This window comes from Miniopterus schreibersii (assembly GCF_964146895.1).
Source record: "Miniopterus schreibersii genome assembly, chromosome: 3".
NCBI lineage: Eukaryota > Metazoa > Chordata > Mammalia > Chiroptera > Miniopteridae > Miniopterus > Miniopterus schreibersii.
In genome coordinates this window covers 56,828,763-56,855,262 of record NC_138103.1, presented here as the reverse complement: position 1 = coordinate 56,855,262, position 26,500 = coordinate 56,828,763, and the positions used below count along the sequence as shown (strand labels likewise).

Genomic DNA, 26,500 nt, shown 5'->3' with positions numbered 1-26,500 from the left:
AACTAAATATAGATAAAACTTGCCCTAGTATTAAACAATTTATAAATCTTTAATACTACACCAGTTAAAATATTGTATTGTTTCATTTTCCCCAGATCAACAATTTTATTATGCCAGTTTATTTTTAAAATTTTTGATATATGTTCTATATAACCTTTTATTTATAGTGTCATTTAACTTTAAAAGTGAAGCAATAGGTTTGCATATTTTGACATGTGTTTTTTAATGCTGTTTGAAAATGCACTATGTTGGGAATTTGGAAAAGTGTTTAGATTTCCTGATATAAAGTTATATATGAGTAATACTTGTCATAATTAAATAATGTAATGATATGGCTTCTTGAGTATATTTCTACACAAATGATGAGAGGTATATTTTTCTCTGCTTCTAGAGTTTTCATTTTTTCAAAGCACAGTTGGCTTTAGATCTGAGGATGGAGGTTTTTTTTTTTTTTTTTTTTAAAGAAAAACTAATTAAAGCTACTAAGTAATTAAAAGCCAGGCTGAATGAAATTTGCTCAGCTGTTGCGGTTTGTAAGCATGCAAAGTGCTTGGCAGGCCCCAGCGCCTTGGAGCAGGCCTGGAAAGGAATGTCTTCAATGGGCCTTGCATGCTCGCTGGCCATGGGGTCATCTTCCCTAAGTGGGAACTGCCAAACCCCTTGCTAGCATTTGTCAATAGCAAAGAACCCAGTGTGCAGAGTTCCCATAAAGTGGGCATTACTAGCTCACAGGATGAAAAAGAAGAAAGCTTCCTTTTTACCTTGCCATTCTAAGTTTCTAGCAGTATCAGCGAGATTTTGGCAAATGGTGTCTGTTTCTTGTTTCCCCTTCCAATGCTTCTTTTTGTGTTGACAGAGTAGAAACCGAAAGGTTTGTGGTGTATTTTGGGTAAGTGTACAAGATAATGCCTGGTTTTTGGTAATTCAACATTTTGCTTTGCAAGCCATTGCTTTGGATACAGCTGCTGTTCTGCATGAGCACAGGTCTTGAGAAATTCTGCTTGTCCACCTGCCTGTGCATGCTCTGTGTGTACTTTTATTTTTTAATGATAAAGGGAGCTTATATGAGGTCTTTTTTTCTGAGTTTTAAATTATGAATACATTTAAGATATCTGATAAAAAGTTTGAGAATTACTGTATTTACATATATGAAGAATTTAAAATTTTAACTTTCCTTATAGTTTACACATAGTGTAGGGAAAATTTTTTGTGCTTTGTTTGTGAAATTCTTACCTAACATCTTTGTGAATCTTATAGTTTGCTTAACAGATAATTTGTGATCACAACTCTTCTCTCCCATTGGTTTGTATCTAAGCAGTTTCTGCCTACATTTTCCTGGTTGTATAAAGAACTTTACAATTTTTTTGCCTTTTTATGTAAGGATAGCATAGTTTAAGAAAGTTTAAAAAAATTATTTAATGCTCCAAATGGATTTTTAAATTTTATATTCTGATCTAGTTTTCCTGTCTCCTAGCTTATGTGGACAGAAGAAATTTTAATTAATGAAAATATTGATGTGAATGAAATATGGGCAGATTTGCTACAAAAATCATATGACTGCATTAGCAATTAACAAATAAATTTCCTATTATCTAGACTAATCCCTTCTGTGACCACTAGTATGCTAGTTATTGGTTGTCAGGTTTCCAAAAGCTAGGGAAGGATGTTAATTCAGATGCTCTATTACATAGGAAGTGAGCTATCCTTTCTACATATTAATTGTGGCTTCATTGTGATTTTGAGATGTGTTCAAGAGTACTTTTCGGTTCAATAGAAAGTGACATTTGGAAAGGTTTAGAGCAGCTTGCAGGATTGAGAATTCTCAAAGAGCATGCAGGCTTTTAAACCCTCAGAGCCTTGTAGTTCCAGACCCTTTGATCATTTTAATTATACACTGAACGTAAAAACCAGAAATAAAAAAAACCATCTTGTTTTAATATGTTCTTTTGAGGTATGTATAGGAATTGTTATAATATGTCATGCATATGAGGTCCATTTGATTCCATTTTTTATGTGCATTACATTTTCTTTTATATTAAAAGAAAAATGCATGAGGTTAGAATCAAGGTGAATAAAAACATATGAAAAGTCACAAAGTATTTCTAATATCTAATCACAATTTTGTTTATTTTTGATCCGTGTGGCTTTCGTTCACATATTCAACTTTTATTCAGTTATTAGAATCATATGTAATGCATTTTTAAAAGAAATTCAAGTGTATGTAAAGTTAAAACAATTTTAGTTAAATATATTTTTAAGTACATGTTACAAATAAGTTTTTCTAAAACTGGAAACATCTGTAAATTTGGTACATTATAATTTAAACTACAATATATTTACAACGTTTGGTTACTATATTCTTGGTGTACATATGCAGTGTTTGGTTTCAGTCAAACATAAAGGATATAATGAATCCAGAAAAAAGAAGTTCTTCCATAAATGCTATGAGCACAAACCTGTTTTGCTCTTAGGTGATTTTAATACACTTAAAGTCATTTTAAGGTTTAAACTCTTACTAACCTTTATATTCATTACCTGAAAGTGTTGTAAATATTGCCTTAGAAGCCTGCAAAATTCAGAACTAAGACTATGGATGATAGCAGGTGCTTTTTCCCCCCCTGACTTCTCCAGGGTCAATGTGGAAAATCAAGTGCTGAAGTCTGGATATACTAGCCGTGATCTAATAATTTTGGAAAATGATGATCCCGGAGGGATTTTTGAATTTTCTCCTGCTTCCAGAGGACCCTATGTTATAGAAGTAAGTTGAAAGAAACTTCAATCTATTCTGTATTCACAATTTCAGAAGAATTGTATGATTTGAATTTTTGTGGATTTTTTTTTTTAAGGAAGGAGAATCTGTAGAGCTCCACATCATTCGATCCAGGGGAGCTCTTGTTAAGCAGTTTCTCCACTACTGGGTAGAGCCAAGAGATAGCAATGAATTCTATGGAAACACAGGGGTGCTGGAATTTAAACCTGGGGAAAGGGAGATCGTAATCACCTTGCTGAGCAGATTGGATGGGATACCAGAGGTATGGGGTTTTATTTTTTCCTTGTGGTTCTGTGGAAAGTTGATAGTATCTAGTCTATTATCAAATATAAATATTTCGGACATTGACAAGACACAGGACAGAAAGTGGGCAGGAATGGATTGAGAAATACCTGTGGTTGAAAAAGGAAATACAAGCTTGAAAAACAAAGTAAGACAGTCAGATTTTAATGATGTATGTTTACCCTACATAAAGAAATACCAAACAAAATGAAACTTTGAGTGCATGATCAGTTTCCATCTCCTTTTAGTTCTATGTCTTATTTTGTCATCTGCGTTGACTCAGCTTTTAATGATGTGGTTTTGAGCTGAAGGAGTTTTTCTTAAAATTACATTTTTAAAGGAAATAAATTTAAGTTTTATATTAATGGAACCAGGCATAGTTCCATTATGTTTACACACCAGTGCATATGTGGCTTTTAAATGAATTTATTTTATTTGCTCTCATTAGTTTAAATGACTAGATCATCTGTGATAAGGTCTAGCTTCTTACTGTTTTAGAGTAGTCATTGTTTATCTTTTCCCTTTTTGGATAATGTTCACTTATATCTGGTGTCTTCTTAATTAATGGGAGAATGCTAAAATTTTTTAAAGGAATAGTACCAGATCTTTTGTCCTTTGAGTTATGTGTTTCTGAAAAAGTTGACTATTAATGTTCTTGAATGTATATTTTTCAAGTGCTCTGAAAACTTCAAATTTGTGTTTTTCCTAATTCTACCTGTTCATTTTAGTTGGATGAACACTATTGGGTGGTTCTCAGCAGCCATGGTGAACGGGAAAGCAAGTTGGGAAGCGCTACCGTTGTCAATATAACGATTCTAAAAAATGACGATCCTCATGGGATTATAGAATTTGTTTCTGATGATCTAATTGTTACAATAAATGAAAGTAAAGGAGACGATACCTATAGTGGTAATTTATTTTGCTTCTTATATTCTATTTCTGTTTACTGAAGGGGAAATTAATAACTTTTGAATTCATTTTTTTAGCATATAGTTACTTTTACTTGTCTGTCTTAGAAATTACATGGAGTGCAGAAATTGGTATTTTTAAAGAATCATATTTAGTATTGCTGTTTTTATTTTAAGCACAGTATTGTGATGATACTGAGTCAAATAGGAAAAACTTTAAAACTAAGAGTAACTGCTAGGTAACTATTGCAGTGGTTTGAAATGAGAAGTAGTTTATTTTTAGAGCAATGTCTTTCTGGGTAAGGAAATCACTTTTGCGTGTGCAGCTTCCTCTAGCTGCAAATATTAGCAAATCTCCTTGTAGGACTTTGGATAGATGTATCTAATTAATCACTATTCTGTGCCAAATGCTGAATAACTTTTAAAATCCCAAATGTGATAGAAAAGATCAAGTCCATTTATTTTATCAATCATATGCATACAGAGAAATGACTAAGCTAAGGCATTTTATATGTTCCTTGGAGGCTATGCTAAGCAAATAATTGGCTTTTATTAAAAAGTAGTCTTATTTTTACTTTTGTTTATTTGAGCAATTTCTTTACTCATCATTTTAGAATTGTTTAATATATACTCACATATATTTTACACACTTGTATTTACAGCTGTTTATGGTGTAATAAGAAATCGAGGCAACTTTGGTGACGTTAGTGTATCATGGGTGGTTAGTCCAGACTTTACACAAGATGTATTTCCTGTCCAAGGGACTACTTTCTTTGGAGATCAGGAATTTTCAAAAAATATCACCATTTACTCCCTTCCAGATGAGGTTAGTATTGCATGTATAATTTTCTTTACTGTCATTGCTTAATAATTATTTTTATTAAATAATTAAACATCTGGTAACGTATTTTGTTGTGAATATATTAATAAAGAGCTCAGTATGATAATGTCTGACTCTAACCCAAAAGAAAAATACTATTTTTGGTTTTCCTGAGGCATTTTTAACTCTTAGAACTGGTAGAACTGATAGTGGCCAGTGAGCCTGTGTGGGTATCAAATACCAGGGATTCACAGTTTGGGGAGAGGTGAAGGGCTTGCCTTGTACTTTGGCCCTTTGAAAACAAGTGCACCATCTACCAACTATCCTACGGTGCACTGTCAGAATCAGGACTGTGAACCAGATGGATCATGGGTCCAGTGTGGTGTTCATCTTACTGGTAATGAAGAGAAAGACCTCAGGAATAGTGGGGGTGGGCCTTTCGGAGGGGAACTGCACTTTGAACAGCTGTGGAAGCCGACCTCCTTTACTTCAGACTCGCCTCATGGGAGACAAAAGCCAACACTCTTTTACGACGTGAAGTCCAGCTCATATGGGCAAAGTGAAAGAGAAACAGTGTCCACTTGGGAATTCATGTAGGCTCGGAGATGTAGGGAACCTCATCTTCTTAGGACATGAGTCTTTATGACACACTTGGGTGAAACTTCAGTAAGGTTTGTAAGTGGCCTTTGAGAGCTGGCTGAGCTTTTGTTACTATTATATAGAACTCAGTTCTAAATATGTCAAAAAGTTATTTTTCTGTTCCATCCTTTTCTTGTAAGCAACATATATCCCATTTTTGTAAAGAAATAATATGACTGTGGTATTTTTATTTTTAGCTTACATAAGGCAAGATATCTACAGCAAATTTTATAGTGTGTCAAAATAAAGTGGCTGAATGAATAAAGTTTGGATGAATGAATATGAAAAAAGTTTGGATGAATGAATATGAAAATTCCAGGGGAGGGATGTCTAAGTCCTACTTGAATAATTTAGGGTGGTTCTACCTCAGAAATGTAAAGGAACATTGACATTATCATTTATATATATATAATAATTTAGGAATATATAATAGAATTAAAATAATTTATAATTTATAAATTAAATTATTTAAATTAAATTATTTAAAATAATTTATAATAGAATTAAAAATAATTTAGGAATATATAATGGAATTAATTGTACAAATTGGATGACTTAAAACATGTATGACATTTTCCAAAAGATTCCAGAGGAAATGGAAGAATTCACCATTACCCTACTTAATGCCACTGGAGGAGCGAAAATAGGGAATAAGACAACTGCAACTCTGAGGATTAGAAGAAATGATGACCCCATTTATTTTGCAGGTGGTATTGCTTTTTTTTTTTTTGAGTTTATGTCTGTCTTAAACAGCATATATATACATTTTCAATTATTTTTTAACTGGACATTTTTGATAAAGCATAATTGATGCTTGTTTAAATATGATTTTGTGATTTGTTTGGATGATCATTATTTTATCTTTTTGACCTTTTAACAAATACTTTTAAATATCTTCTGAAGGGAAAAAAATAGTAAGTACCGTTTTGTTAGCTTTATTCTCCCCCCACCTTCAAACTCCAAGGTATTTTCTTTGCTTTGTGCAAAAACAAATACTCTTCTACATAACCTCTCCCAATCTACAGTGTAGCCAGTCCAGGGTCTGGGCACTGTACCTAATGGATGATCACTTACTATACAACTAATATTGAATGGTCACATAAATCAAGCTTTCTCCATTTTTGCCACTTTAATGGTTCCCTTAGAATTGTCTTTTGCCATCTAAGACTTCTTTGAGTTTTATTTGTGAGACTTAATTGGTGACTAATTCTTTCTTAAGCCTGTCTTGAAAGATAGTCAATTTACAATGGCAAGAATCTTTAAATTTTATTGATTCATGCTCTTAACCTTTGGTTAATATGTACTTAATTAGTCCTTTGCTCAGCCTTCTGCTAACTGCCTCACAAAAATAAAACATAAGATATGTGGGCCTTTTCTCAAGGAACTTACAGTCTAAATTTGGAAATGAAGTGTATGAAATTGTAGGTAGGGGATTTCAGATCATATGTTATTGACCAACAAATTGGGTTTTGAAGACAGTGGATTCAGTAGGAATTAGGGCAAAAAGAAGACCATTGGCTAGAAGTAATTAAAGGGGGCCTCGTTTAGTATTTGGGACCAGAGGTGAGTCTTGAAGCAAAGTCACATTGGAGGGCATTTCTTGTGGGGACAGGAAGAAACATAAAGTGACCTGAAATCATGTAGATGGAATATGAAAACTCATATATTTCTTTTCTTTGTGAATATTTCAGAACCTCGTGTAGTGAGGGTTAAAGAAGGTGAGACTGCTGACTTCACAGTTCTCAGAAATGGATCTGTTGATGTTGTTTGCACTGTCCAATATGCTACCATGGATGGAAAGGCAACTGCAAGAGAGGGAGACTTTGTTCCTGTTGAAAAGGGAGAAACTCTTATTTTTGAGATTGGAAGTAGAGAGCAGAGAATATCTGTATTCATTAATGAAGATGATATCCCAGAAACGGATGAACACTTTTATATAATCCTCTTTAATTCAACAGGTAAATAAATTGTACTTTTATGACTGATCTGTTGTTTCAGCACTTTTATTAAGGTGACATTAAATACTACTGTCTAGTAGTGGTGCCAAGTAGTACTTACCCATCATCTGTGACTATTCAAGAGCAAAATTGTTTCATTGCTTTCTTGAGGAATGGGGTGAAGAATATGTGTTGAACCTTCATGTACCTGGTATACTCTATGGCATTATTTATAATCTTTTTTCACAATACAGCACACATAGAAAATTATGATATTATAAAAGAGATAAAAATCTTCTAGCTAAAGCTATGCTAAGCCTTGTTTAGTCACCCACGGGCTTAGGACATCAAAAATTCTGTAACCACTTGCTCTCCTAGCAGGGTGCTGGGCATACTGGTTGGGAAGCTGCATTCTGTAGGTGGCTGAGCCCAACTGGCTGTTTGATAATTCTCTGAAGCTATTAGTCACAATGAATGACAATTGCAAGGGGGAAAAATAGGCTGTTCATTCTCTGCACTGTAAATGAAATAGGCTGTTTTGACCCCAATATTTGGGCCCTGAGAAGGTTTTGACCATACCTTTAGTAAGTTGGGGGGCGGGGGAGGCTATAGCTTATTTTAATGTTTATTCTTTTAAGACCACAAAGAGCTATTTTTTTCTGAACCTTTTGAAAGTAAGTCGACGAGATGATACTTCATCACTCCTGAAAACATTAGTGTGTTTTTCTACAAATAAGGATGTTCTCCTAACTAAACACAGTACAACCATTAAAATCAGGAAGTTAATATTAATACAATTGTTGCCTCAGGCCCCATTCAGATTTCTCCGGTTGTCCCAATTATGTTCTTTCTAGCAAAATGACCATTTCCTGAATCCTGTATTACTTTTAATTGTCATGACTCTTTAATTTCTTCAGTCTGGAGTAGTTCCTCAGTTTTTCCTTGACTTTCATGATCTTTAGAATATGGAAGATTATAAACTAGCTATTTTGTAGAATGTTGCTCATTTTGGGATTTATTTAATGTTTCATCATTATTAGATTCAGGTTTTGCATCCTTGGCAGGAATTTCATAGAAGGTGATTCTGACCTGTTACCATGTCCCTGCCATTGGTACATGATTTTGTTTTGTCCCTTTACTGTGATGTTCACTTTGGCCACAATTTAGGTAGTGATTGCCTGCCTTGTCTACTGTATTTTTTTCTCTTTGTAATTAGTAAATTTTATGAAGAACGTACTTTAAAATATGTAAATATTGTTACTCATGCATTGGGTTTTGTTTGGCATCATTATTTCTTTTAATGGCCCAATTGTCCTGGAGTTGGCCAGTGGTGCCCTCCCTGTTCAGGATGACTTCTTTGTCTTTTTGATGTGTCCTTGTTATTATTTGAACATTTTCTTACTTTCTGGAACAGCAAGAAGTTCCAAACTCGTCTTGTACTTTTCCTGTTACAACCTTGAAATCAACCATTCCTCCAGGAAACCCTGGTTTCTTCCGTGAAGAGTGTTGCTTGGAAACCAGGATCTGGCACTAGGAGTATTTTTTGCTTTGTCCTATGACCAGATCACTCTCTGCTGCCTGAGGGCAGGGAATTAAAGGGAAGCACTCAAGCCAGTGATTCCAATTAATATGGACAGGAACATTTTCATGTTGTGGGGTAATTCTTTCATTTTTTATGAAATGAAAAAATCTACCTCAAAAATTTGAATTAGATAAAGCAACTTTTAAAATTTCCAGTTGAAGTATTGAAGTGATATTCCTATTGCAAAGAAAAGTATCTTGTACACTTTTCAATAAAGTAGTTCTTCTGTAATTAGACATTTCCTCAAAAGCAAGTCACATTAAACTTACTGAGGCATCTCTCTCTCATTTATTTATGACCTTCAGTGAGGAAGCTCTTGATGAAATTTGAATTTAATTCTAAAGCATTTCTTAATTTAAAAATAAAAATTTAACAGGAAGTTAACTACTGACTTTTTCATTTTTAATTTAGGTGATACAGTAGTATATCAATATGGAATAGCTACAGTGATAATTGAAGCTAATGATGACCCAAATGGTATTTTTTCTTTGGAGCCCATAGACAAAGCAGTAGAAGAAGGAAAGACTAATGCATTTTGGTAAGCATATTTAGAAAAGGCAAATTCAAAATTGGGTACAATACAATAAAATCTTTTGAAACATTAATCTTTCAGAATGAAAAAATTGGTTAAGAATTGAATAATTTTGAAGTTGGTTGCCTGAATAAATTTTAGCCTTTTTTTTTTTTCTGTTGCCACTTGTTTTGTTTTTTATTTTTAAAGAAAATGACACTTTAGCTGGTGAGCAGAAATTATTCTATTCTCCCCAAGCTCCTTACCCCAACTTCCATCCTTGGTCAGGACTGAGAGGCTTGACTCTCCAAGGTCTTCTGAACCTGCTTTCAAGTGATACGTGACTATCCTCACCCTGTCCCATGCTTTTGAAGAACATTTTCAAGTTCTCATTGAATGTTTCTCAGTTTGGCTTAGAATTTATCTTTCAGTTTGGACTTTGAAGACTGATTTTTAAAGAAAAAAAATATTTTTATTGATTTCAGAGAGAGAGGAAGGGAGAGGGGGAGAGAGATAGAAACATCAGTGATGAGAGAGAGTCATTGATCAGCTGCCTCCTGCAGGCCCCCGACTGGGTCAAGCCCACAACCTGGGCCTGTGCCCTGACTGGGAATCGAACCACCATCTCCTGGATCATGGGTCTATGCTCAACCGCTGAGCCACACTGACCGGGCAAAGACTGATTTTTAAGATTGCTTCTCTTTATTATTTTAAGTTCCACTTCATTCTCCCATGAGATTCTTCGTGGTTGCTCAGTAAGGACTGGCTGGTTGCTTTATATTAAAAATGATAAACAGAAAAAGTATGTTTCTGAGAAAATGCAGAAAGCCTCCATTAGAGTTATTTTGTCTACTTACACATTTTCCATAAAAATGAATTTTCTTTACTTTGTTACATAGGGTTGTGCGGCAGCGAGGACACTTTGGCGATGTTTCTGTGGCTTGGCAGCTGTTTCAGAATGAGTCTGCTTTGCAGCCTGGACAAGAGTTCTATGAAACTTCAGGGACTGTTAACTTTACAGATGGAGAAGAAGCCAAACCAATAATTCTCCATGCTTTTCCTGATAAAATTCCTGAATTCAATGAGTTTTATATTTTAAAGCTAGTAAATATTTCAGGTGCTGTGTTTTCCCATTTCATTGATTTTACCACTAAAATTTAATATTTTACATTTAAATAATTAGACCTGTAGAAAAATTACAGTTAATGAAGAAATAAATGTATCTTGATTGTCTGACTTTGTATGTCAAAATACCCTTTTTGATAGGAGTGGTTTTTTTAGTGTTTATTTTGTGGTCTTAGCTCAGTTAAATTTTATAGATGAAAACTTACATTTATCCTCAAACTTATAAATAGATTTTTTCTCCCACCAAAATATAGCATCTCCAACAAAACATTAATGGAAGTTTGGAAGTAAGGATTCATGGTGTCTTAAAGATTGGTCAAATTTTAAGCAATCAATTTCCCCATCACTTTTGGTTTTAAGCACAGGAATTAAACATCTCTAGTTAATATTCTCTTTTTAGGCTGAACTGGTTTTTAAAATGAAATTATGCTGAATACCCCTGAAAATGTGGTAAAAGCCATGTGGTGACAGTTGTTCATTGATGGATGAATAAATTATTAACTGAAAGTTTGCTGAACAAACCTTTTGTTTTCACCCTAAACTAGAAGGTACTTTAAATTCTGGTTTCCCATTCATTACAAATTTTCTTATTATAGGTGGGTCCCCAGGTCCTGGTGGTCAACTAGCTGGAACCAACCTTCAGGTGACAGTAATGATTCCACTCAATGATGATCCCTTTGGAGTTTTTGTCTTGGATCCAGAGTGCTTAGAGAGAGAAGTAGCAGAAGATGTTCTCTCAGAAGATGATATGTCTCATATCACCAACTTTACCATTTTGAGGCAACAGGGCGTCTTTGGTGATGTACGTGTAGGATGGGAAATACTGTCCAGTGAGTTCCCTGCTGGTTTGCCTCCAATGATAGATCTTTTGCTGGTTGGAACTTTTCCCAGCACTGTGCACTTACAACCACACATGAGGCGTCACCATAGTGGAACAGATGCTTTGTACTTCAGTGGACGAGAGGGTGCATTTGGAACTGTTAATCCAAAATACCATCCTTCCAGGAACAACTCAATCGCCAACTTTACCTTTTCAGCTTGGGTAATGCCCAATGCCAACACGAATGGGTTTGTTATAGCAAAGGACGATGGTAATGGAAGCATCTACTATGGGGTAAAAATTCAAACCAACGAATCCCACGTGATGGTTTCCCTTCATTACAAAACTCTGGGTTCCAATACTACCTATGTTGCCAAGACAACAGTCATGAAATATTTAGAAGAGAATATTTGGCTTCATCTTCTAATTATCCTGGATGATGGTATAATTGAATTCTACCTTGATGGAAGTGCAGTGCCCAGAGGAATCAAGAGTCTGAAAGGAGAAGCCATTACTGATGGTGAGTGTTATCTTTACAACCAGGGCACTGAACTTGGAATTGAAAAAAAAAATTATTTCTTAAAAAGGCTCACAGGTATTTTAAAATCTCCTTGTGTATTGTTTTAATTTCTTTAAGTAAAACTATGTGCCTTTCAAGACAGTCAGTTCTGTGATGAGTATTACAGAAATGGATCAGGCAAAGTCTTTGCCTTTGAAGCACCTGAAATAGGCTCTGGGAAAGAGATGTTCAAACAGATTACTTCAGTACATTGTAGGAAGAAAGAAAAAAATTACAAAGGAGGAGTATTTATTCCTGCTGTGGCAACAGCGGATAGGGCATAATATTTCAGGTAGAGAAAAGAGCAGTGGTGTAGAAATGTGAAAGAGCATATCATAATGGGAACTGCTGCTAGCCCACTGCTGAAGGCGGGGGGCAGTGGGAATAAGGTTAAAGAGGAATCAGAAGAGAAATACTACATTAAAAACCTCAGCAGCTTCAAGGGTTTACAGTATAAGGAGTGCTTTGGAGAGATCATCTTTATTGTCTTTAAGCTGGAGCCCATGCTGTTTTCTTGAGAAACACATTCACATGTTTACACACGATATTGGTTATCACCAATTCCCTTTCAGCCTCCCCATCTTTTGATTTGATTCTGTTTTTCATTTAGTAAGAAAGGAGAGCAGCCTTTATATGCTTATCGCATAATAGGATATTTTCCTTCTGAACCTCCTGCATTAGATATCTGGCTGTATTTCTTCTTCTAGTGGAAAACAAAGATGGGCAAGAGAAAAAACATGCACACACTACAGGTTTCAAATCCATCGCGTATGCTTACAGCACACCGTGGAATTAAATTATTCACCTTTTGATTGTGAATATGTACATGTATCTGTTAGCATTGATTCCCGTGGTGGCAGCGCAGTGATAGAATGAGAATGGGAAAGATTGGGGGTAGTGAGAGCTGGCGTTTCTCTTCTCTGTTTAGCTTACTTCAGGGAACTTAGATTGTTTTTATAATTTGGAACTTGGAAAGAAAATTGAAAGAGTGTACATATAGTTTTAAAAGTTATTAATGGAATATAATATATGTTATATATTATAAAATATATGAAAGTGTACATATCATAAGCGTACAGGTAGATGAATTTTTTGAAACTTTAAATTCCTCGGTAACCAGCCCCCAGATCAAGAAACAGCATTCCAGGAGCCCCTTTTGGCTCTTCTCCAGTCACTAACGCACCACCCTGTTCACCTTGTACTGCCACTTGTAAGAGCATAAGAATAGCTTTTTCTGTTTTTGAATTTATGTAAATGGAATTGAGCAGTGTGTACGTTTGAATGTCTGGCTTCTTTTGCTTAGTATTGTTTATGAGGTTCATCCGTATTCTTGCCTGTTGTAGATATTGCACTCTCATTACTGTAGTCAGTCCAGACCACTGGAGAAGGCCTGGGACAACTGTGACAGTAATGTGCAGGATACATGTGAACTACCCTAAAAGAGTTATTTGGGTGTAAAACTGCCTTGATTGGTGATCTTGATAAATATTACTTGTACTTTCCCCCAAATTGCTGTCAGGCTCTCATCTTACAAAGGTATATTAGTTGAATTACTGGAGAGAGAATAAGAAATAAGAATTGGTGAATTCCTGAAAAGGGTCGTTATCGTAGATAATAATATAGTTGGGCTGCATGTGATTACCCAAGACTCACATATAATGTTGTTCCTGAGAAGAAAAATAATATTTCTTGTTCTACATCTGTTTCATTAGTTTTATGGATAAAGAGTTGTATTTGGTCCACAAAAGCTTATTTTCCTGAATTGTCACAATTTTATTTAACTCAAGATGAATTTCTAACAGATCAAGCCTTAAAGTTTTCAAACAGTAGTCATACTAAAATTTTAAAATTTAACTGAATTAAATTATTTCATTCCTAGATGTACATGGAAATTTTAAAATTTCCTGGAAGAACTGTCTATTCAAATACACACACACACACAATCCTTTAGTACAAAATATCTTAAATCCCAGTGATTACTGATTCATTTTTTCAACATAACAGAAAGTCTTTATTTGATTATATTCTTGTTATGTAAAAGTTTTACTTAATCTTATAAAAACTTTCAATAAAGTTGCTTTACTCTCTGAATCACACTTGTAATTTAGGACAGGAGACTAGTGGATATTGAAGCATTTAAACCCATCTCTAATTTCAGGTCCTGGAACACTGAGAATTGGGGCAGGAATGAATGGCAATGACAGATTTACAGGTCTGATGCAGGATGTGAGATTCTATGAGCAGAAACTGACCCTTGAAGAAATTTATGAACTTCATGCCATGCCAGCAAAGAGTGATTTACACCCTGTTTCTGGGTATCTGGAGTTCAGACAGGGAGAAACTAACAAATCCTTCATTGTTTCTGCAAGAGATGACAATGAAGAGGAAGGAGAAGAGTTATTCATCCTTAAACTGGTCTCTGTATGTGGAGGAGCTCGTATTTCTGAAGAGAACACTACAGCAAGATTAATAATACAAAAAAGTGACAATGCCAATGGCTTGTTTGGTTTCACAGGAGCCTGTATACCAGAGGTAAGTCGTGAGCTTGGAGAAACTTGGAGTTAATTCATTGGAGGTGAATTTGTTTGGGAGTGGGCTTTCTTTCATCTGGTAAGACTGCTTGAGTATCTATCTACTCTATGCCCAGAAGTACGATAGAGCTCTTACAAGTTCACAGTTTGAATCAGAAGCTTAACGAGCTGATAGAAGTAATGGTAAGTTAGCAAATGAAACTGTAGTGGTTATTTTTAAACTTAATACACTTCACAGAATGTATAATTATACTCCACACATATTTACTTTTTACCTACTATTTGATTACCACATAAGTAAATGAAATAATATGTATTGAAAGCTTCTATGAATAATTATAATTGAAACTTTATTAAATACAATATTTTGAGGGTGGTTTTTTCTCTCTCACATGTCCAATGTACTTAAGTAGTTAGTTACAACATTCTTCCAAGTTGTTTATAAATGCCTTTCTTATCAACCTTCTTTGCCAGCTTAATTAATTAGGCTGTTTTACTGTCCTTATCAGTTCTTTTCAAGTTTTCAAAGATTCGTAATCATCTCAGTTTCCTGTTCAGTAATGTGAGATGTCATGAAACTACTTCACAGGTGTTGTGTGTGACAGCAACAGCTCGATGTCTATGAAAGGATGCCAAGGAGCAAGAGAGTCTTTCCCTCTGCAAGTTGATTCTCGTAGTTTTAGAAGGGTGTATATGCAAATTGAAGTGATTAAGAAAAACATGAATGGGTAGAGTATCTAGGCCATAGGCCTCATTGTAGCTCAAACTGAGGTATCTTATTGCCCCTCTTAGCTCTTTGGTTGGTGACAATCATAAGTGATCTACTAATAATGGTGTTTTTCTATACCAGAAATAGAATATCCTAGAGTAGTGAGAATCAATGTCATTCAAAGAAATATGTTTATTGATAATGATAATACCTTTTAATAAATAGTCGTCAAAGTACTTTACATGTTAAGTTTTTCATGCACCTTTCTGACAATCCATAATACAGCTGCAACAAATAGTAATTATTACTCTCTCCACTTTATAGGGTTAGCAACTGAGGTTTAGAGACCTGAGCAAATAACTAACCCAAGTTGAATTATTTGAGACAAGATCAAATACATAGTTCAAAGTTTGGCAGTTATTAGTACTTAATAAGTAATTTTCATTTCCTCTTTTTCCTCCTAAGATACAATGGGAAGAACTGGAATTTGAGTCTTGTAACCTGTCATCTTTCCTTCTATATTTTAATATCATCATCTCTTTTTATTTTTTTAATCCTTACCCAAGGATATTTTTTCCATTGTTTTTCAGAGAAGGGAGGGGGGAGAAACATTGATGTGAAAGAGAGACATCAATTTGGTTGCCCCAACCGGCAATCGCCGTATGTGCCCTTGGCCGGAATCGAACCCAGGACCCTTCAGTCCGAGGACCAATGCTCTAACCACTGAGCCAAACTGGCTAGGGCCATCATCTCTATTTTTAAAAAGACAGGTGGCTTCCATCAGGGTGTGAGAACCAGTGTGGTGCAGGTAAAGCCAGCTTCCTCTCGGTTCCCTCATGACCTGGTGCCCACCTCTGGCTCTGACCTCTTGTGTAATTCTCCTCTTTGGTCAGTGTTTTCAGTCAGACCTGCCTTGTTTCAGCTCCTATCTTAGGGCATCAGCACTTCCTAGCTTCTCTATTTGGAACACTCTTATTCCACATCTTTAGGATTTAGTCATTCAAGTCTCAGCTCCAAAGATATCTGCTCAATGAAGACTTTCTTATTTAAAGTTATTCCCTTCTTTCCTTCAATTGATCACTCTCCATTTCTTCACCTCATTTTACTTTTTTCTAGCATTGATCACATTCTTAGATTCCATTTGTAATTCATAAATCTGCTTATTTAATGGTTATCCCTTTTCACCGCAGAGATGAAAGAGCTCTGAGTGTAACAAGATCATATTGTTCATTGTTGTATCTCCAGCACCTACAAGGGAACGTAGTAGGTACTCAAAAGTCTTTGTTGAACTTATGAATGTATTTTAATATAACATGAAAAGGCTCATAGTTCAAATCACAGCACTTCTAGTTTGAGTTAAACTACATAAACAACCAAACTTAAAAAAAATACTTAAACTTAAAAAACCTGCCCAAATAAGGACTTGTTTCTTAGTATTTCTCTGGCTTTCTGGACCATGATAGTAAGAGTTCAATGCTGGCTTGTCTCGCAAGTTCTGTTTCTAGAATGTGTTGGTGTTGGTGTTGGCTTAGTTCCACCTAGGTATGCAGCTTTGCCTGTTCCCAGAAATCTCAGAATTTGCATGAGGCCAGTTAAGACTTTGATTGTAGGAGAGAGAACTTCCCATGGCACGTATACTGGTAGAATTGCTGGAAAGAAAAAGAAAAGGTAATTGGTTATTGTCCAAGCCCACCTGAGAGAAATCAAATATATCTATATTGGAAAGAGTAAAGTTTAGATAATTAAAATAGGAAAAGTTTTGTTGAATCTAAAAGATCAAACATTGGAATTTGAATATCAGGAATATTACAGAATTTTCATTTCTGAAACTAACTATTAAGAATAGAAGTAGAGAACTCTTTCATCTCAGAATGGTTTGAAGACAGGAGTAATATGAAATAGTTTTATCATCATCACTAATATTTATTGCTTACTGAAGTCATTCTCAAAGTGTAGCCCAAGGACCCCTGGGGGTTCCCGAAATGTTTTAGGAGTTCAACAAAGGTCAAACCTAATTTTATAAAAAGACTAAGATGTCTTTTTCATTTTACTGGCAATTACAGTTCAGAAGCAGTGGCTGCCACGAATGCTGTCTGGTAGTTCCTTTGTATGAATCAAGGCAGTGACATTAAACTGTGCCAGTTGTCATTGCTTTTTTCTTCCCCACATGCCTGAAGCTTAAAAGGTGCAAATTTTCACATAAGAATATCTTTAATGAAGCAGTACAAAATAATAATTTCATAAAATCTTGACCCTCAAATCCCTGTCTTTTTAGTGTTCCATGTCACGAAATGAGAATCACAAATAAAGGACTTCTATATTAACCAAACATGATAGTTGCCCTGAAGAAAAGTATCTGCTTGTACAGATACTGAATTGTGAGTTCAATGAAATGCTCTTTTCACAGAATGCCAGCTTTCCTTGAAAAAAATGACTGACAGATTTCGGTTATTTGGACGTGGGTATCTGGCATACATTTTCATGAAAATGAATGAAGTGAGTCAGTGACTACAAGAAAAACAACTGACCGTACATGTTGTCAATGATACGAATTTAAGCTATCAAAGAAAAATTAGAATTTTGGAACACTTTTATCTGCCAAAGTGAGCTTGACTGTTTCTCAATACCTAAAGACTTTGCAGTTAGCAAGTATGATTTATTTTGTATAATAAAATGGGTCAACGTTTAGAAAATCTGTATAACCCAGTGAACCAATAGTTTCCAAATAATCAGTATATATTGTTACAAAATCATGCGTGGGTAAAATGATTGATTCAAAATGTAAAATAGCTCAATGAATTTTAATGTATTAGAGTATGATTTCACATTGCAACTTAACTCTAAGAAACTACCTTGTGTCACATTTTGGTTATAATATCAAGGGAGAATACTTGCAACTATGTAAAAAGACTATTAAGTCCTCCCCCTTTTCCAGTGATATTTTTATGTGAGTCTAGATATTCTTTATATACTTCAACATAACAAATAGCAATAGACAAACTGATAGCAAATGGAAATAGTAAAATCTAGCTGTCTTCTGTTAGGCATTAAAGAGATTTATAAAAATATAAAACAATGTTTCCTTATTACTAACTTTTGTTTTAGAAAATACAGTTATTTCTTTAAAAATGTGTTGCTTATATGTTAACATTTAATGAGTTTATTTTTGCTGTTTTAAAATGAATTAATATATCAATATTTTCCCCCCAATTTTCATTTGCAAAATAGTAGTATCAACAGATTTCAGCAACACAATAAAAAAAACTCCTTGGCGTTCTCAAAAATTTTTGTGAGTGTTCAGGTATCCTGAAACTAAAATATTTGAGTACTGCTGGTTAATCTATGCCTGGAATTGTTTTCAGAGCTTAAATTTTTATGGTTATTTTCTTCATTTCCAGAAATAAAAAACACTGTCACTTTTTTATATTCTTCTCAGTGACATTGAACAGTTAAATTTTTTCTTTTCCTTTCAAAAATGCTGAAGGCAGTAGAGATCCTTTAAAGACTTCTGAGTTATATTATACTTTTTACATTTTTATAGACTTATAAAGTAGTATTAAGGTTAAGATGAAAGCATAATCACATGTTAAATAATGAAAATACGTAGAATATGACATAGTCTACGCTTTGGCATATCGAAAGAGGTCATAATTATTTTTTTATTTGTTCCCTCCTAACCAGGTATGCCATGTCCTGGCAAATAGCAGGCAATTAATAAATTAAAACTGAACGAATGAATAAACCTGTCTGCGGCTTAGAGCCCTGATGAGGCACCTGATGAGGCTCACGTTGGATTGCAACTGAGACCTGTCTTGAACAGATGATGGTTCTATGGCCTCGTAACCACACTCTCATGTTGCCTTCCTGTGTTTTGTTATTCTGTGTTCTTTATGTGTTATTTTCTCTCCACCTTATTTTTGCCCTATTTTTTATATGTCCTGCAATCCTGTGTACCATCTAACTACAAAGTAATGAGATTGCTTTTCATAGTGATTCATAGAATTCACTAGTCTCATTATTTTACTTTTACAACCAGTTCTTGGAATATGTTTTATATTTATACACTCATGACAGTACGTTTAGAGACATTTTGAGAGGATCTTTATAAAAAGAGAATATTATTTAACTTGGACTGTGTTTGGCTTTAAGTGCCTGCCATATGTTATGTGAATAGATTCCATTAGATAGAATTGATATTGATATAACCTGATATCAGAGATCATCACCCAAGCAGCAAAATTAAAAATTAATTGGATGTGTAACTGTTTAGCTTTAATCTTCTATTTCAGTAGAGAAAGCCAACTTGTGGCTCAGTACATCCCTTTTTGTAGGAAAGTGTATTGCAAGAACTTTTCTCATTGTTAACCTTGAAAGTTACTGTTGTGCTGATCGGAAGACTTGGCAAACTCCTGAACTGAAAGAGGAAACCGTAGTGGCTCCTGGTGCAAAACGGAGTCATGATGGTTCTGATGACTGTTATCTGGTGCTATGCCCCTTCATATCTGGGCCTGAGCATTTGCTTGTATCATGAATCTAAAATCAATTAGATGAATATTTGAATAGTAGAAAAAAGTCTTTTAATGATTACTCTCCAGGTCTTTATCGTCTTCTGGTATTAATAATTTCACCCTCTGGTCCAATACTTCCCAAACAGGGCAACCTTGGTCAGAAATATCTAATTCATATTCCAGGACACAGCTCCCGATTCAGGATCCTGTTTCTCAATTGGGATCTCTGCCAGGGGGATGGGATGGGAAGCAAAAAGCTAAATTTTAAAAATCTTTTAAAATGGCGAATTTCACACACACATAAAAATAGAAAAAATAGAGTAATGGACTGCAGTGACCCACTGAGCTTCAACATTTATTAGCCTTTTGCCAATCTGGTTTCATTTTTTTTGGCTGAAGTAATTTTTAAAGCAAACCTTAGGCATTATGCCATTTCTCTATAAATTCATAAGTGGAGTTTTACCAAGCATCCTAGATGATTTAAAAAAAAAAAATCCTCACCCAAGGGTATATTTTACTGCTTTTAGAAAGGGGAGAAGGGAAGGACAGAGAGAGAGAGACAAACATAGACATGGACATGGACATGGATGTTTGAGAAAAACATCGATCAGTTGCCTCCTGTATGTACCCCACCAACTGAGTCACCCCTGCCAGGGCCTATGTGATTTTTTAATGGACCCTTGACATTTGCAACTCCTCTAAATGGAAGTTTACTTTATTGTATAAATTATTAATTCATTAAAGTTTCTTTGAAATGATGATGTGTAGCACATATTGTCACAATTGTATTGGATATGGATAGTTCTTTTTTGCTTCTTTTTAAAATTGAAAACAGTTAGTAGGTGATAGATTTTGATAAAAACAGTATGCGATATATTTTGATGAAAGTGTGATTAGATAACTTTTCCCCATGTGATTCTTATAAGCAAAAGCTTCTTTCTTAGTCCTGAATGCTGTGTGATGATGATTACTGACTTGGTAAAAAGTTGTAAGGAGACATCACAGATTCCTGAGTGTATCTTCATATCTGTTTAATCCATGCTTCTTGCTAATGAGAGAAGTTGAATATTCACATGTTGGGATTCATGGCTTATTAATTTAACTCACTCAAAATATTCTGATTTACATTTATGGTGGGAAAATGGAGCAAATCTGTTGTCATTGTGATTGAATTACTTTGCTTTTTCAATATGTACGTATATATACTTCTTGATAAAATGAGGGGATTTTTTTTATGTGACTTTTTTTAATTGTTGGGTATGTGTGCCTGTATTGTGAAGGGAAGACATACATTTTGTTAGCACTTAATATTCTACTAGGTACCATGTTAGGCACTTGTTTAGTTCCCACCAAAACCCACAAGACATTATAACCTGCATTTGAAGAAGAGCCCACTGAGACTGGGAAGGCTTGGGGAATGGCGGGAGAGGAGCTCAGGGCTGTTTGACCTTAAAGCCACACTCTTTCCCCCAAACATTTGTTTGTCCCAATTGACTGGGATGAAAATGCTGATGTAGATATCTGGGAGGAAATTAAATTAGATGCTCTATTGAGCAGCTGGGTCTCTTTGTTGCTTTCTCTTTTATTCAGCTTCTTAGGGTTGGAGGGCCCTACCTTCAGAGCAGTGAGTTCTACCATGTTGTGATAGATAGGTTCCTAAAAATCTCCATGCTATGCCAAATTTCTTAACAAAAAGCACAGAGTTTATGGGAAAGGTGGGCTAGGAGAACACTACTCAGAAACTTGGTTAGTGACATGTAAAAAGAAAGATAGGGGCCTAATTTTAAAAGTTTTACACGATAAATGTTCAGTACTTAAATACTGTAATAAATTTGACATATACCTTGAAAAATTGTTAAGTTTGCTTGTAGAAGTGGACCTCAGAGGAGTTGGAGCTTATGTGTCATTATAAGGTGATGGAAGGAGGCTTATCTAAAATTAGAGGGGAAGTTGTCACATTAAATGCAGGCAAGTGTGGCTGGTAACACACATACTAAACTGAGGTATTTGGTAGATGTTTGAGGTGTGTGTGCGCCTGGGTGTGTGTATGTTTGTGTATTCCTGTGTGGCTTGTTTCAGGCAGGCACAGTTTTTTGTGTTCACCATGTTTCTTGTGGGTGAAATCACAAATAAGCAAGGAGCAAAGACCAAAGCTAAGCACTTTTCAATGAGCTATTTTGTGGTAGATTAATCCCAATCAGTCCCTTTACCCCAGAGCGGGGCAGTCATTCATTATTATTGGAATTAATACTTTAGCTATGAGTTTTCTTAGTACATTTGTCAGACCATTATCTGCTGAGTAAAAGAATGCCTGCTGTACCCACTGGGAACCTGCATCACATTGCCTCAAGGGATTCGTTTTATGTCACGGAGGTGGGACAGTGGGCACACAGTCAGGGGATTCCCAGGCCTTACCATATAACCCATCGCCTGAAGCAGTTGGCCTCGTACAACAATGGGATGACCTGATAAAACTCAGCAGAGGTACCAGCTCAGGGACAACATCTTGTAGGTTTGGGGCGTTGTCCTCCGGAATCTAGTATGTGTAGCCAGTGGTTATATCTAGTTCTGTGTCCCCAATAACTAGACCACATGGGCTCAGGAAGCAAGAGGTGAAAGTCAGACTGGCCTCATCTTCATTACTCTGAGGGGCCCACTGCCAGAATTTGTGTTTCCTGCTTCCACGCTTGAAGTTCCACTGGATTAGAAGTTCTGGTTCTGACTGGACCTGGGGATGTCCACCAGGAGACACAATGAGGGCTCCACTGAGCCACCACTTGGTCATTCAGGGCTTCCCTTGCCAGGAGACCAGCAGGCAAATAAAGGAGCCATAGCACTGCCACAGGGGTGCTGAATCTTGTTTACCATGAGGCACAGGGTTGCTGCTACACTTTGGAGAAAGAGTGCTGATGCTCAGGGAAGCTCAGAGGATTTACTGATACATCTGGTGCTTCATGCTCATTGATAACTTTTAACTATTGCCTCTTTGTAGACAAATTTCAGATCTGTCCTCTCTAACCCTAATGTTGGGACTAAATGTCTCTATCTAATGCTAATCAGAGGTGCTTATGATAGGAAAACTAGTGACATATATATGTGTATATATATTTATATTTTGAGCTCTATTCATTCAGTTGTAGTTTTTTCCTATGAATTATGTTTGCTCATATAAAAATAAATCAAGAGACAGAATTTAAGAGTATGAAGACCTTATTCTAAAAGATATTACAACTTCTTGTTCTATAAAATTATTAAGCATTATCTTAAAGTGTTTAGATAAGAATGTTTTCCGCATAAAACACACATAGACATAGACACACACACACACACACACGTGTCTACGTACTTATGTCCATCTCTGCGGATTCTGTATCCTTGGTTTCAACCAAATGTGGATCGAAAATACTTGAAGAAAAGTTATGTTGTTGCTGACATGTACGATGTAGTAGTGCTTAGTTGTAGTAGGCTTACAATGGTTGTGTCTGTACTGAACATGTACAGACTTTTTAAAAATTATTATCCCCCAAGCAATATAGTAAAACAACTATTTACATAGCATTAAATTGTATTCAGTATTATAAGTAATCTAGAGATGATTTAAAATATAGGGGAAAATGTGTACAGGTTAATGCTAATACTACACCATTTTATACAAGGGAATTGAACATCTGCAGATTTTGGTATCCGTTGGGGGTGTGGGTGGTCCTGTGCATATTGAGGGACAGCTATCTATATATATGACAAAAATCTCAAAACTAAATTAAGCCTGCCTTAAATGTCCTTGACCTGACTATTATCTCCCCACCAGGCATTTCTCAGGGCTCTCTCCACTTGACGCTGTACCACCCTCCAAATGATTCCATCAGATCCACTCCTTATACCTTTTGCTAAAGCCAGAAATATTCTCCCTGATGTCACGTCCCCCCCCATCCCTAACTTCTCCCCCAATTGTTTTGTCTGTGCTGAGCTCATCATAGAATTTGAGTTTGTCTTTAGAATTATCCCGAGAAAGAACTGTGCTATTATTTCTACTTAAAAATCTTTTGTAACCATAGCATCTAGCACAGTGGCTGGCACACAGGAGGCATCGATGAATGAACAACATGTGCAGTTAACTTATCATTCTTTTTGCTTCATCTATCCTTATGAAAGAAGAAGATAGAATGAATGGTGTTAAATATTTTTCATCAGACAGAAATCTATCTGGAGGAATGTAGAGGCCTCCTTAGAGTTGTAGAAATTTATAGAATTAAGATTATGATAAAGGAATTTCATGAAAACATTGTAATTTTATCACTGATTTGAATCGGTATATAATTATAAATAATTTATATTCAATTTCAGATTGCAGAGGAGGGATCCACCATTTCGTGCGTGGTGGAGCGAACCAGAGGAGCTCTAGATTACGTGCATGTTTTTTACACCATCTCGCAGATCGAATCTGACGGCATTAATTACCTTGTTGATGATTTTGCTAATGCCAGTGGAACTATCACATTCCTCCCTTGGCAGAGATCAGAGGTAAACCCTACCGTCTTTCTTTGACAGCCTCTTGGAAAGCTTTCTCTCTCTCTCTTCCTCGCTCTCTCTTCCTCCCCCTCTCCCTTCCTCTCTCTCTAAAAATCAATAAAAAACATATTTAAAAAATTAACATTAAAACCAAATTCAGATTTTGCACAGACCTATTGAATCAAAATCCTTGGAAAAACCTACATTAAAAAAAACAGTTTTCCAAATGCTTTTTAGGCCCATTGATTAGTGTTTTGGAGATAGCATTTCGAGTTAGTTTTCAAGTTGTTTTTATTCTTTCTGGGCAAAACCAGGAAATCACCTTTTACTCCTTCCTATCCTCACTCCCTCCAATAAGTGAGTCATCAAAGCCTAGGTCTTCCATCTCCAGAACAAATCTCAGATTCATCTATTTTTTTTCATCTTCATTGTCACAGCACTAGTTCAGAATCTCATTATTTCTGATCAGTCACCTCCTAACTCCTTGCATCATTTCTTGCTGTGTCCACTCATTTACATTCTGCCATGGTACTTATTCTAAAATGGAATTCTTATTTTGTCAGTATCCTGTTTTATAAACTCTTCAGTCTTGTTCCACTCACTGTGGGATGAAGTCCATTTTTTTATGATAGCATAAAAAGTCTTTATGATCTTACTCCGGATTATCCATTCTGATTTAGCTTTCATTTCACCTTTATGGTATAATTGCAGTTGCTTCTATGCCATATTCTTTCATGCTCTTGTGCCTTTGCCAGTATTGTTTCTTTCACTTGGAATGTCTTTTCCCATTGTAATTTACAACTGAAACTAGTTCATTAGGCTTGCCTTAAACATGTCTGTTGTAAACCTTTACCAAGTAGAGTTGGTTGGTTCTTTCCCAGTTGTACATAACTCTATTATGACATGTTTACATTGCATTTTAAATGTTTTTCTATTTATCTCTCTCCTACAGTAGACTATGAGCCTCTTAGGGACTGGAGCCATTTCTAACCCTGTTACATTGTAGATGTCAAAACATGTTTGTTCAATAAATAAAGGAAAGATCAATTATTTTTTCACCTCAAATTTTTGCTTACATTTTGTAGAACATGGCTGAGTTACTGCTACTTTTATAATTTTTTCAACATATTACTTATGCCAGACTTCCAAGGCCCGTTATGAATCTGTTTTCTAAAATGCTGTAACTAAGTATGTCAGGCTTTCCTTAGGCAGGAAATAGACGTGTGTAAGTTGCCCTACCACATTGTTTCTGGTAAACCCCCATTTCCCTTCTCCCCTGCACCCACTGGACCTCAACCTCCAGGGAGCAGACCCCTCTCCAGCTCTAAAGCTGGGTGAAAGCAGGCTCAAACTAACCTTTCTTCCCCCTTCTTTTACCGCTCACCTCATTCCCATCTCTTGTCTACATAAAATACAGAAAAAAGCAAGTGCACCTGCTACCTGGGAAAATCAAGTCACCCTGGGGCTGGGAGCAAGGGTGGGACTGGGGGCGGGCAGGAAGAGGGGCCTCAGCCAGGTACACTGGAAAGATGGGCCAGCCCAGGGGCCTTGCTCAGCCCTTCTCCCTTGGAAGGTGGCAGAGAAGATAACATGCAATTCCTCACTTAGGAACTCTATACCTTGAGGTTGGTAATACTATTGTCTTTGATACAAAGATATATCAACATATCATATATGGTATGATATTAATATACAAATAGGATAATTTTACACAGAAAATGTTACTGCTTAACACCCATTATTGTTTAAAGAATTAATTTCTCAGGTCTTTCCCTCTATCCCTCTCTTGCTCCCTCTCTCTGCTTTAATGTTTAAACTTATGTAGAAATGCCATGTGAAATAGTAACTTCAATTAACTATAATTTAATTGCTGTTCTACTTTCTTCTGGGAAGCGGTAAATAAATTTATACATGCCTCATTGCTTAATGCCTCTGGATTTTTATATGTGTAGGTCCTGAATATATATGTTCTTGATGATGACATTCCTGAGCTTAATGAGTATTTCCGTGTGACATTGGTTTCTGCAATTCCTGGAGATGGGAAATTAGGTTCAACTCCCACCAGTGGTGCAAGCATAGATCCTGAAAAGGAAACCACAGACATCACCATCAAAGCCAGTGATCATCCATATGGTAACCAAGCCCTTTGGCAAGAATAATCCTCTCTTCTCTGGGTGTACTTGGTCTTGTTAAGAAATTCTTAAGGGATTTTTTTTTCTTCAAATGATTAAAGTAGAACTCCTTAGACCCTTTCACTTCTAAGCTCTTGAATTTCTAAGCTGCCATTTTG

General features: G+C 35.7%; 1 protein-coding gene across 1 annotated transcript in view; it reads left to right on the top strand.

Moving 5' to 3' along the window:
- ADGRV1 (adhesion G protein-coupled receptor V1) overlaps nucleotides 1-26,500 on the top strand; it is a 425,471-nt gene that overhangs the window by 50,231 nt on the left and 348,740 nt on the right. The window contains exons 12-23 of the mRNA XM_081133843.1: nucleotides 2,632-2,758; nucleotides 2,847-3,032; nucleotides 3,781-3,961; nucleotides 4,623-4,786; nucleotides 6,003-6,126; nucleotides 7,111-7,377; nucleotides 9,350-9,476; nucleotides 10,349-10,566; nucleotides 11,171-11,914; nucleotides 14,112-14,485; nucleotides 24,046-24,222; nucleotides 26,163-26,343. Coding sequence (XP_080989969.1) covers nucleotides 2,632-2,758; nucleotides 2,847-3,032; nucleotides 3,781-3,961; nucleotides 4,623-4,786; nucleotides 6,003-6,126; nucleotides 7,111-7,377; nucleotides 9,350-9,476; nucleotides 10,349-10,566; nucleotides 11,171-11,914; nucleotides 14,112-14,485; nucleotides 24,046-24,222; nucleotides 26,163-26,343 — 2,870 coding nt within the window. The remainder of the gene's footprint in view (nucleotides 1-2,631; nucleotides 2,759-2,846; nucleotides 3,033-3,780; nucleotides 3,962-4,622; nucleotides 4,787-6,002; nucleotides 6,127-7,110; nucleotides 7,378-9,349; nucleotides 9,477-10,348; nucleotides 10,567-11,170; nucleotides 11,915-14,111; nucleotides 14,486-24,045; nucleotides 24,223-26,162; nucleotides 26,344-26,500) is intronic.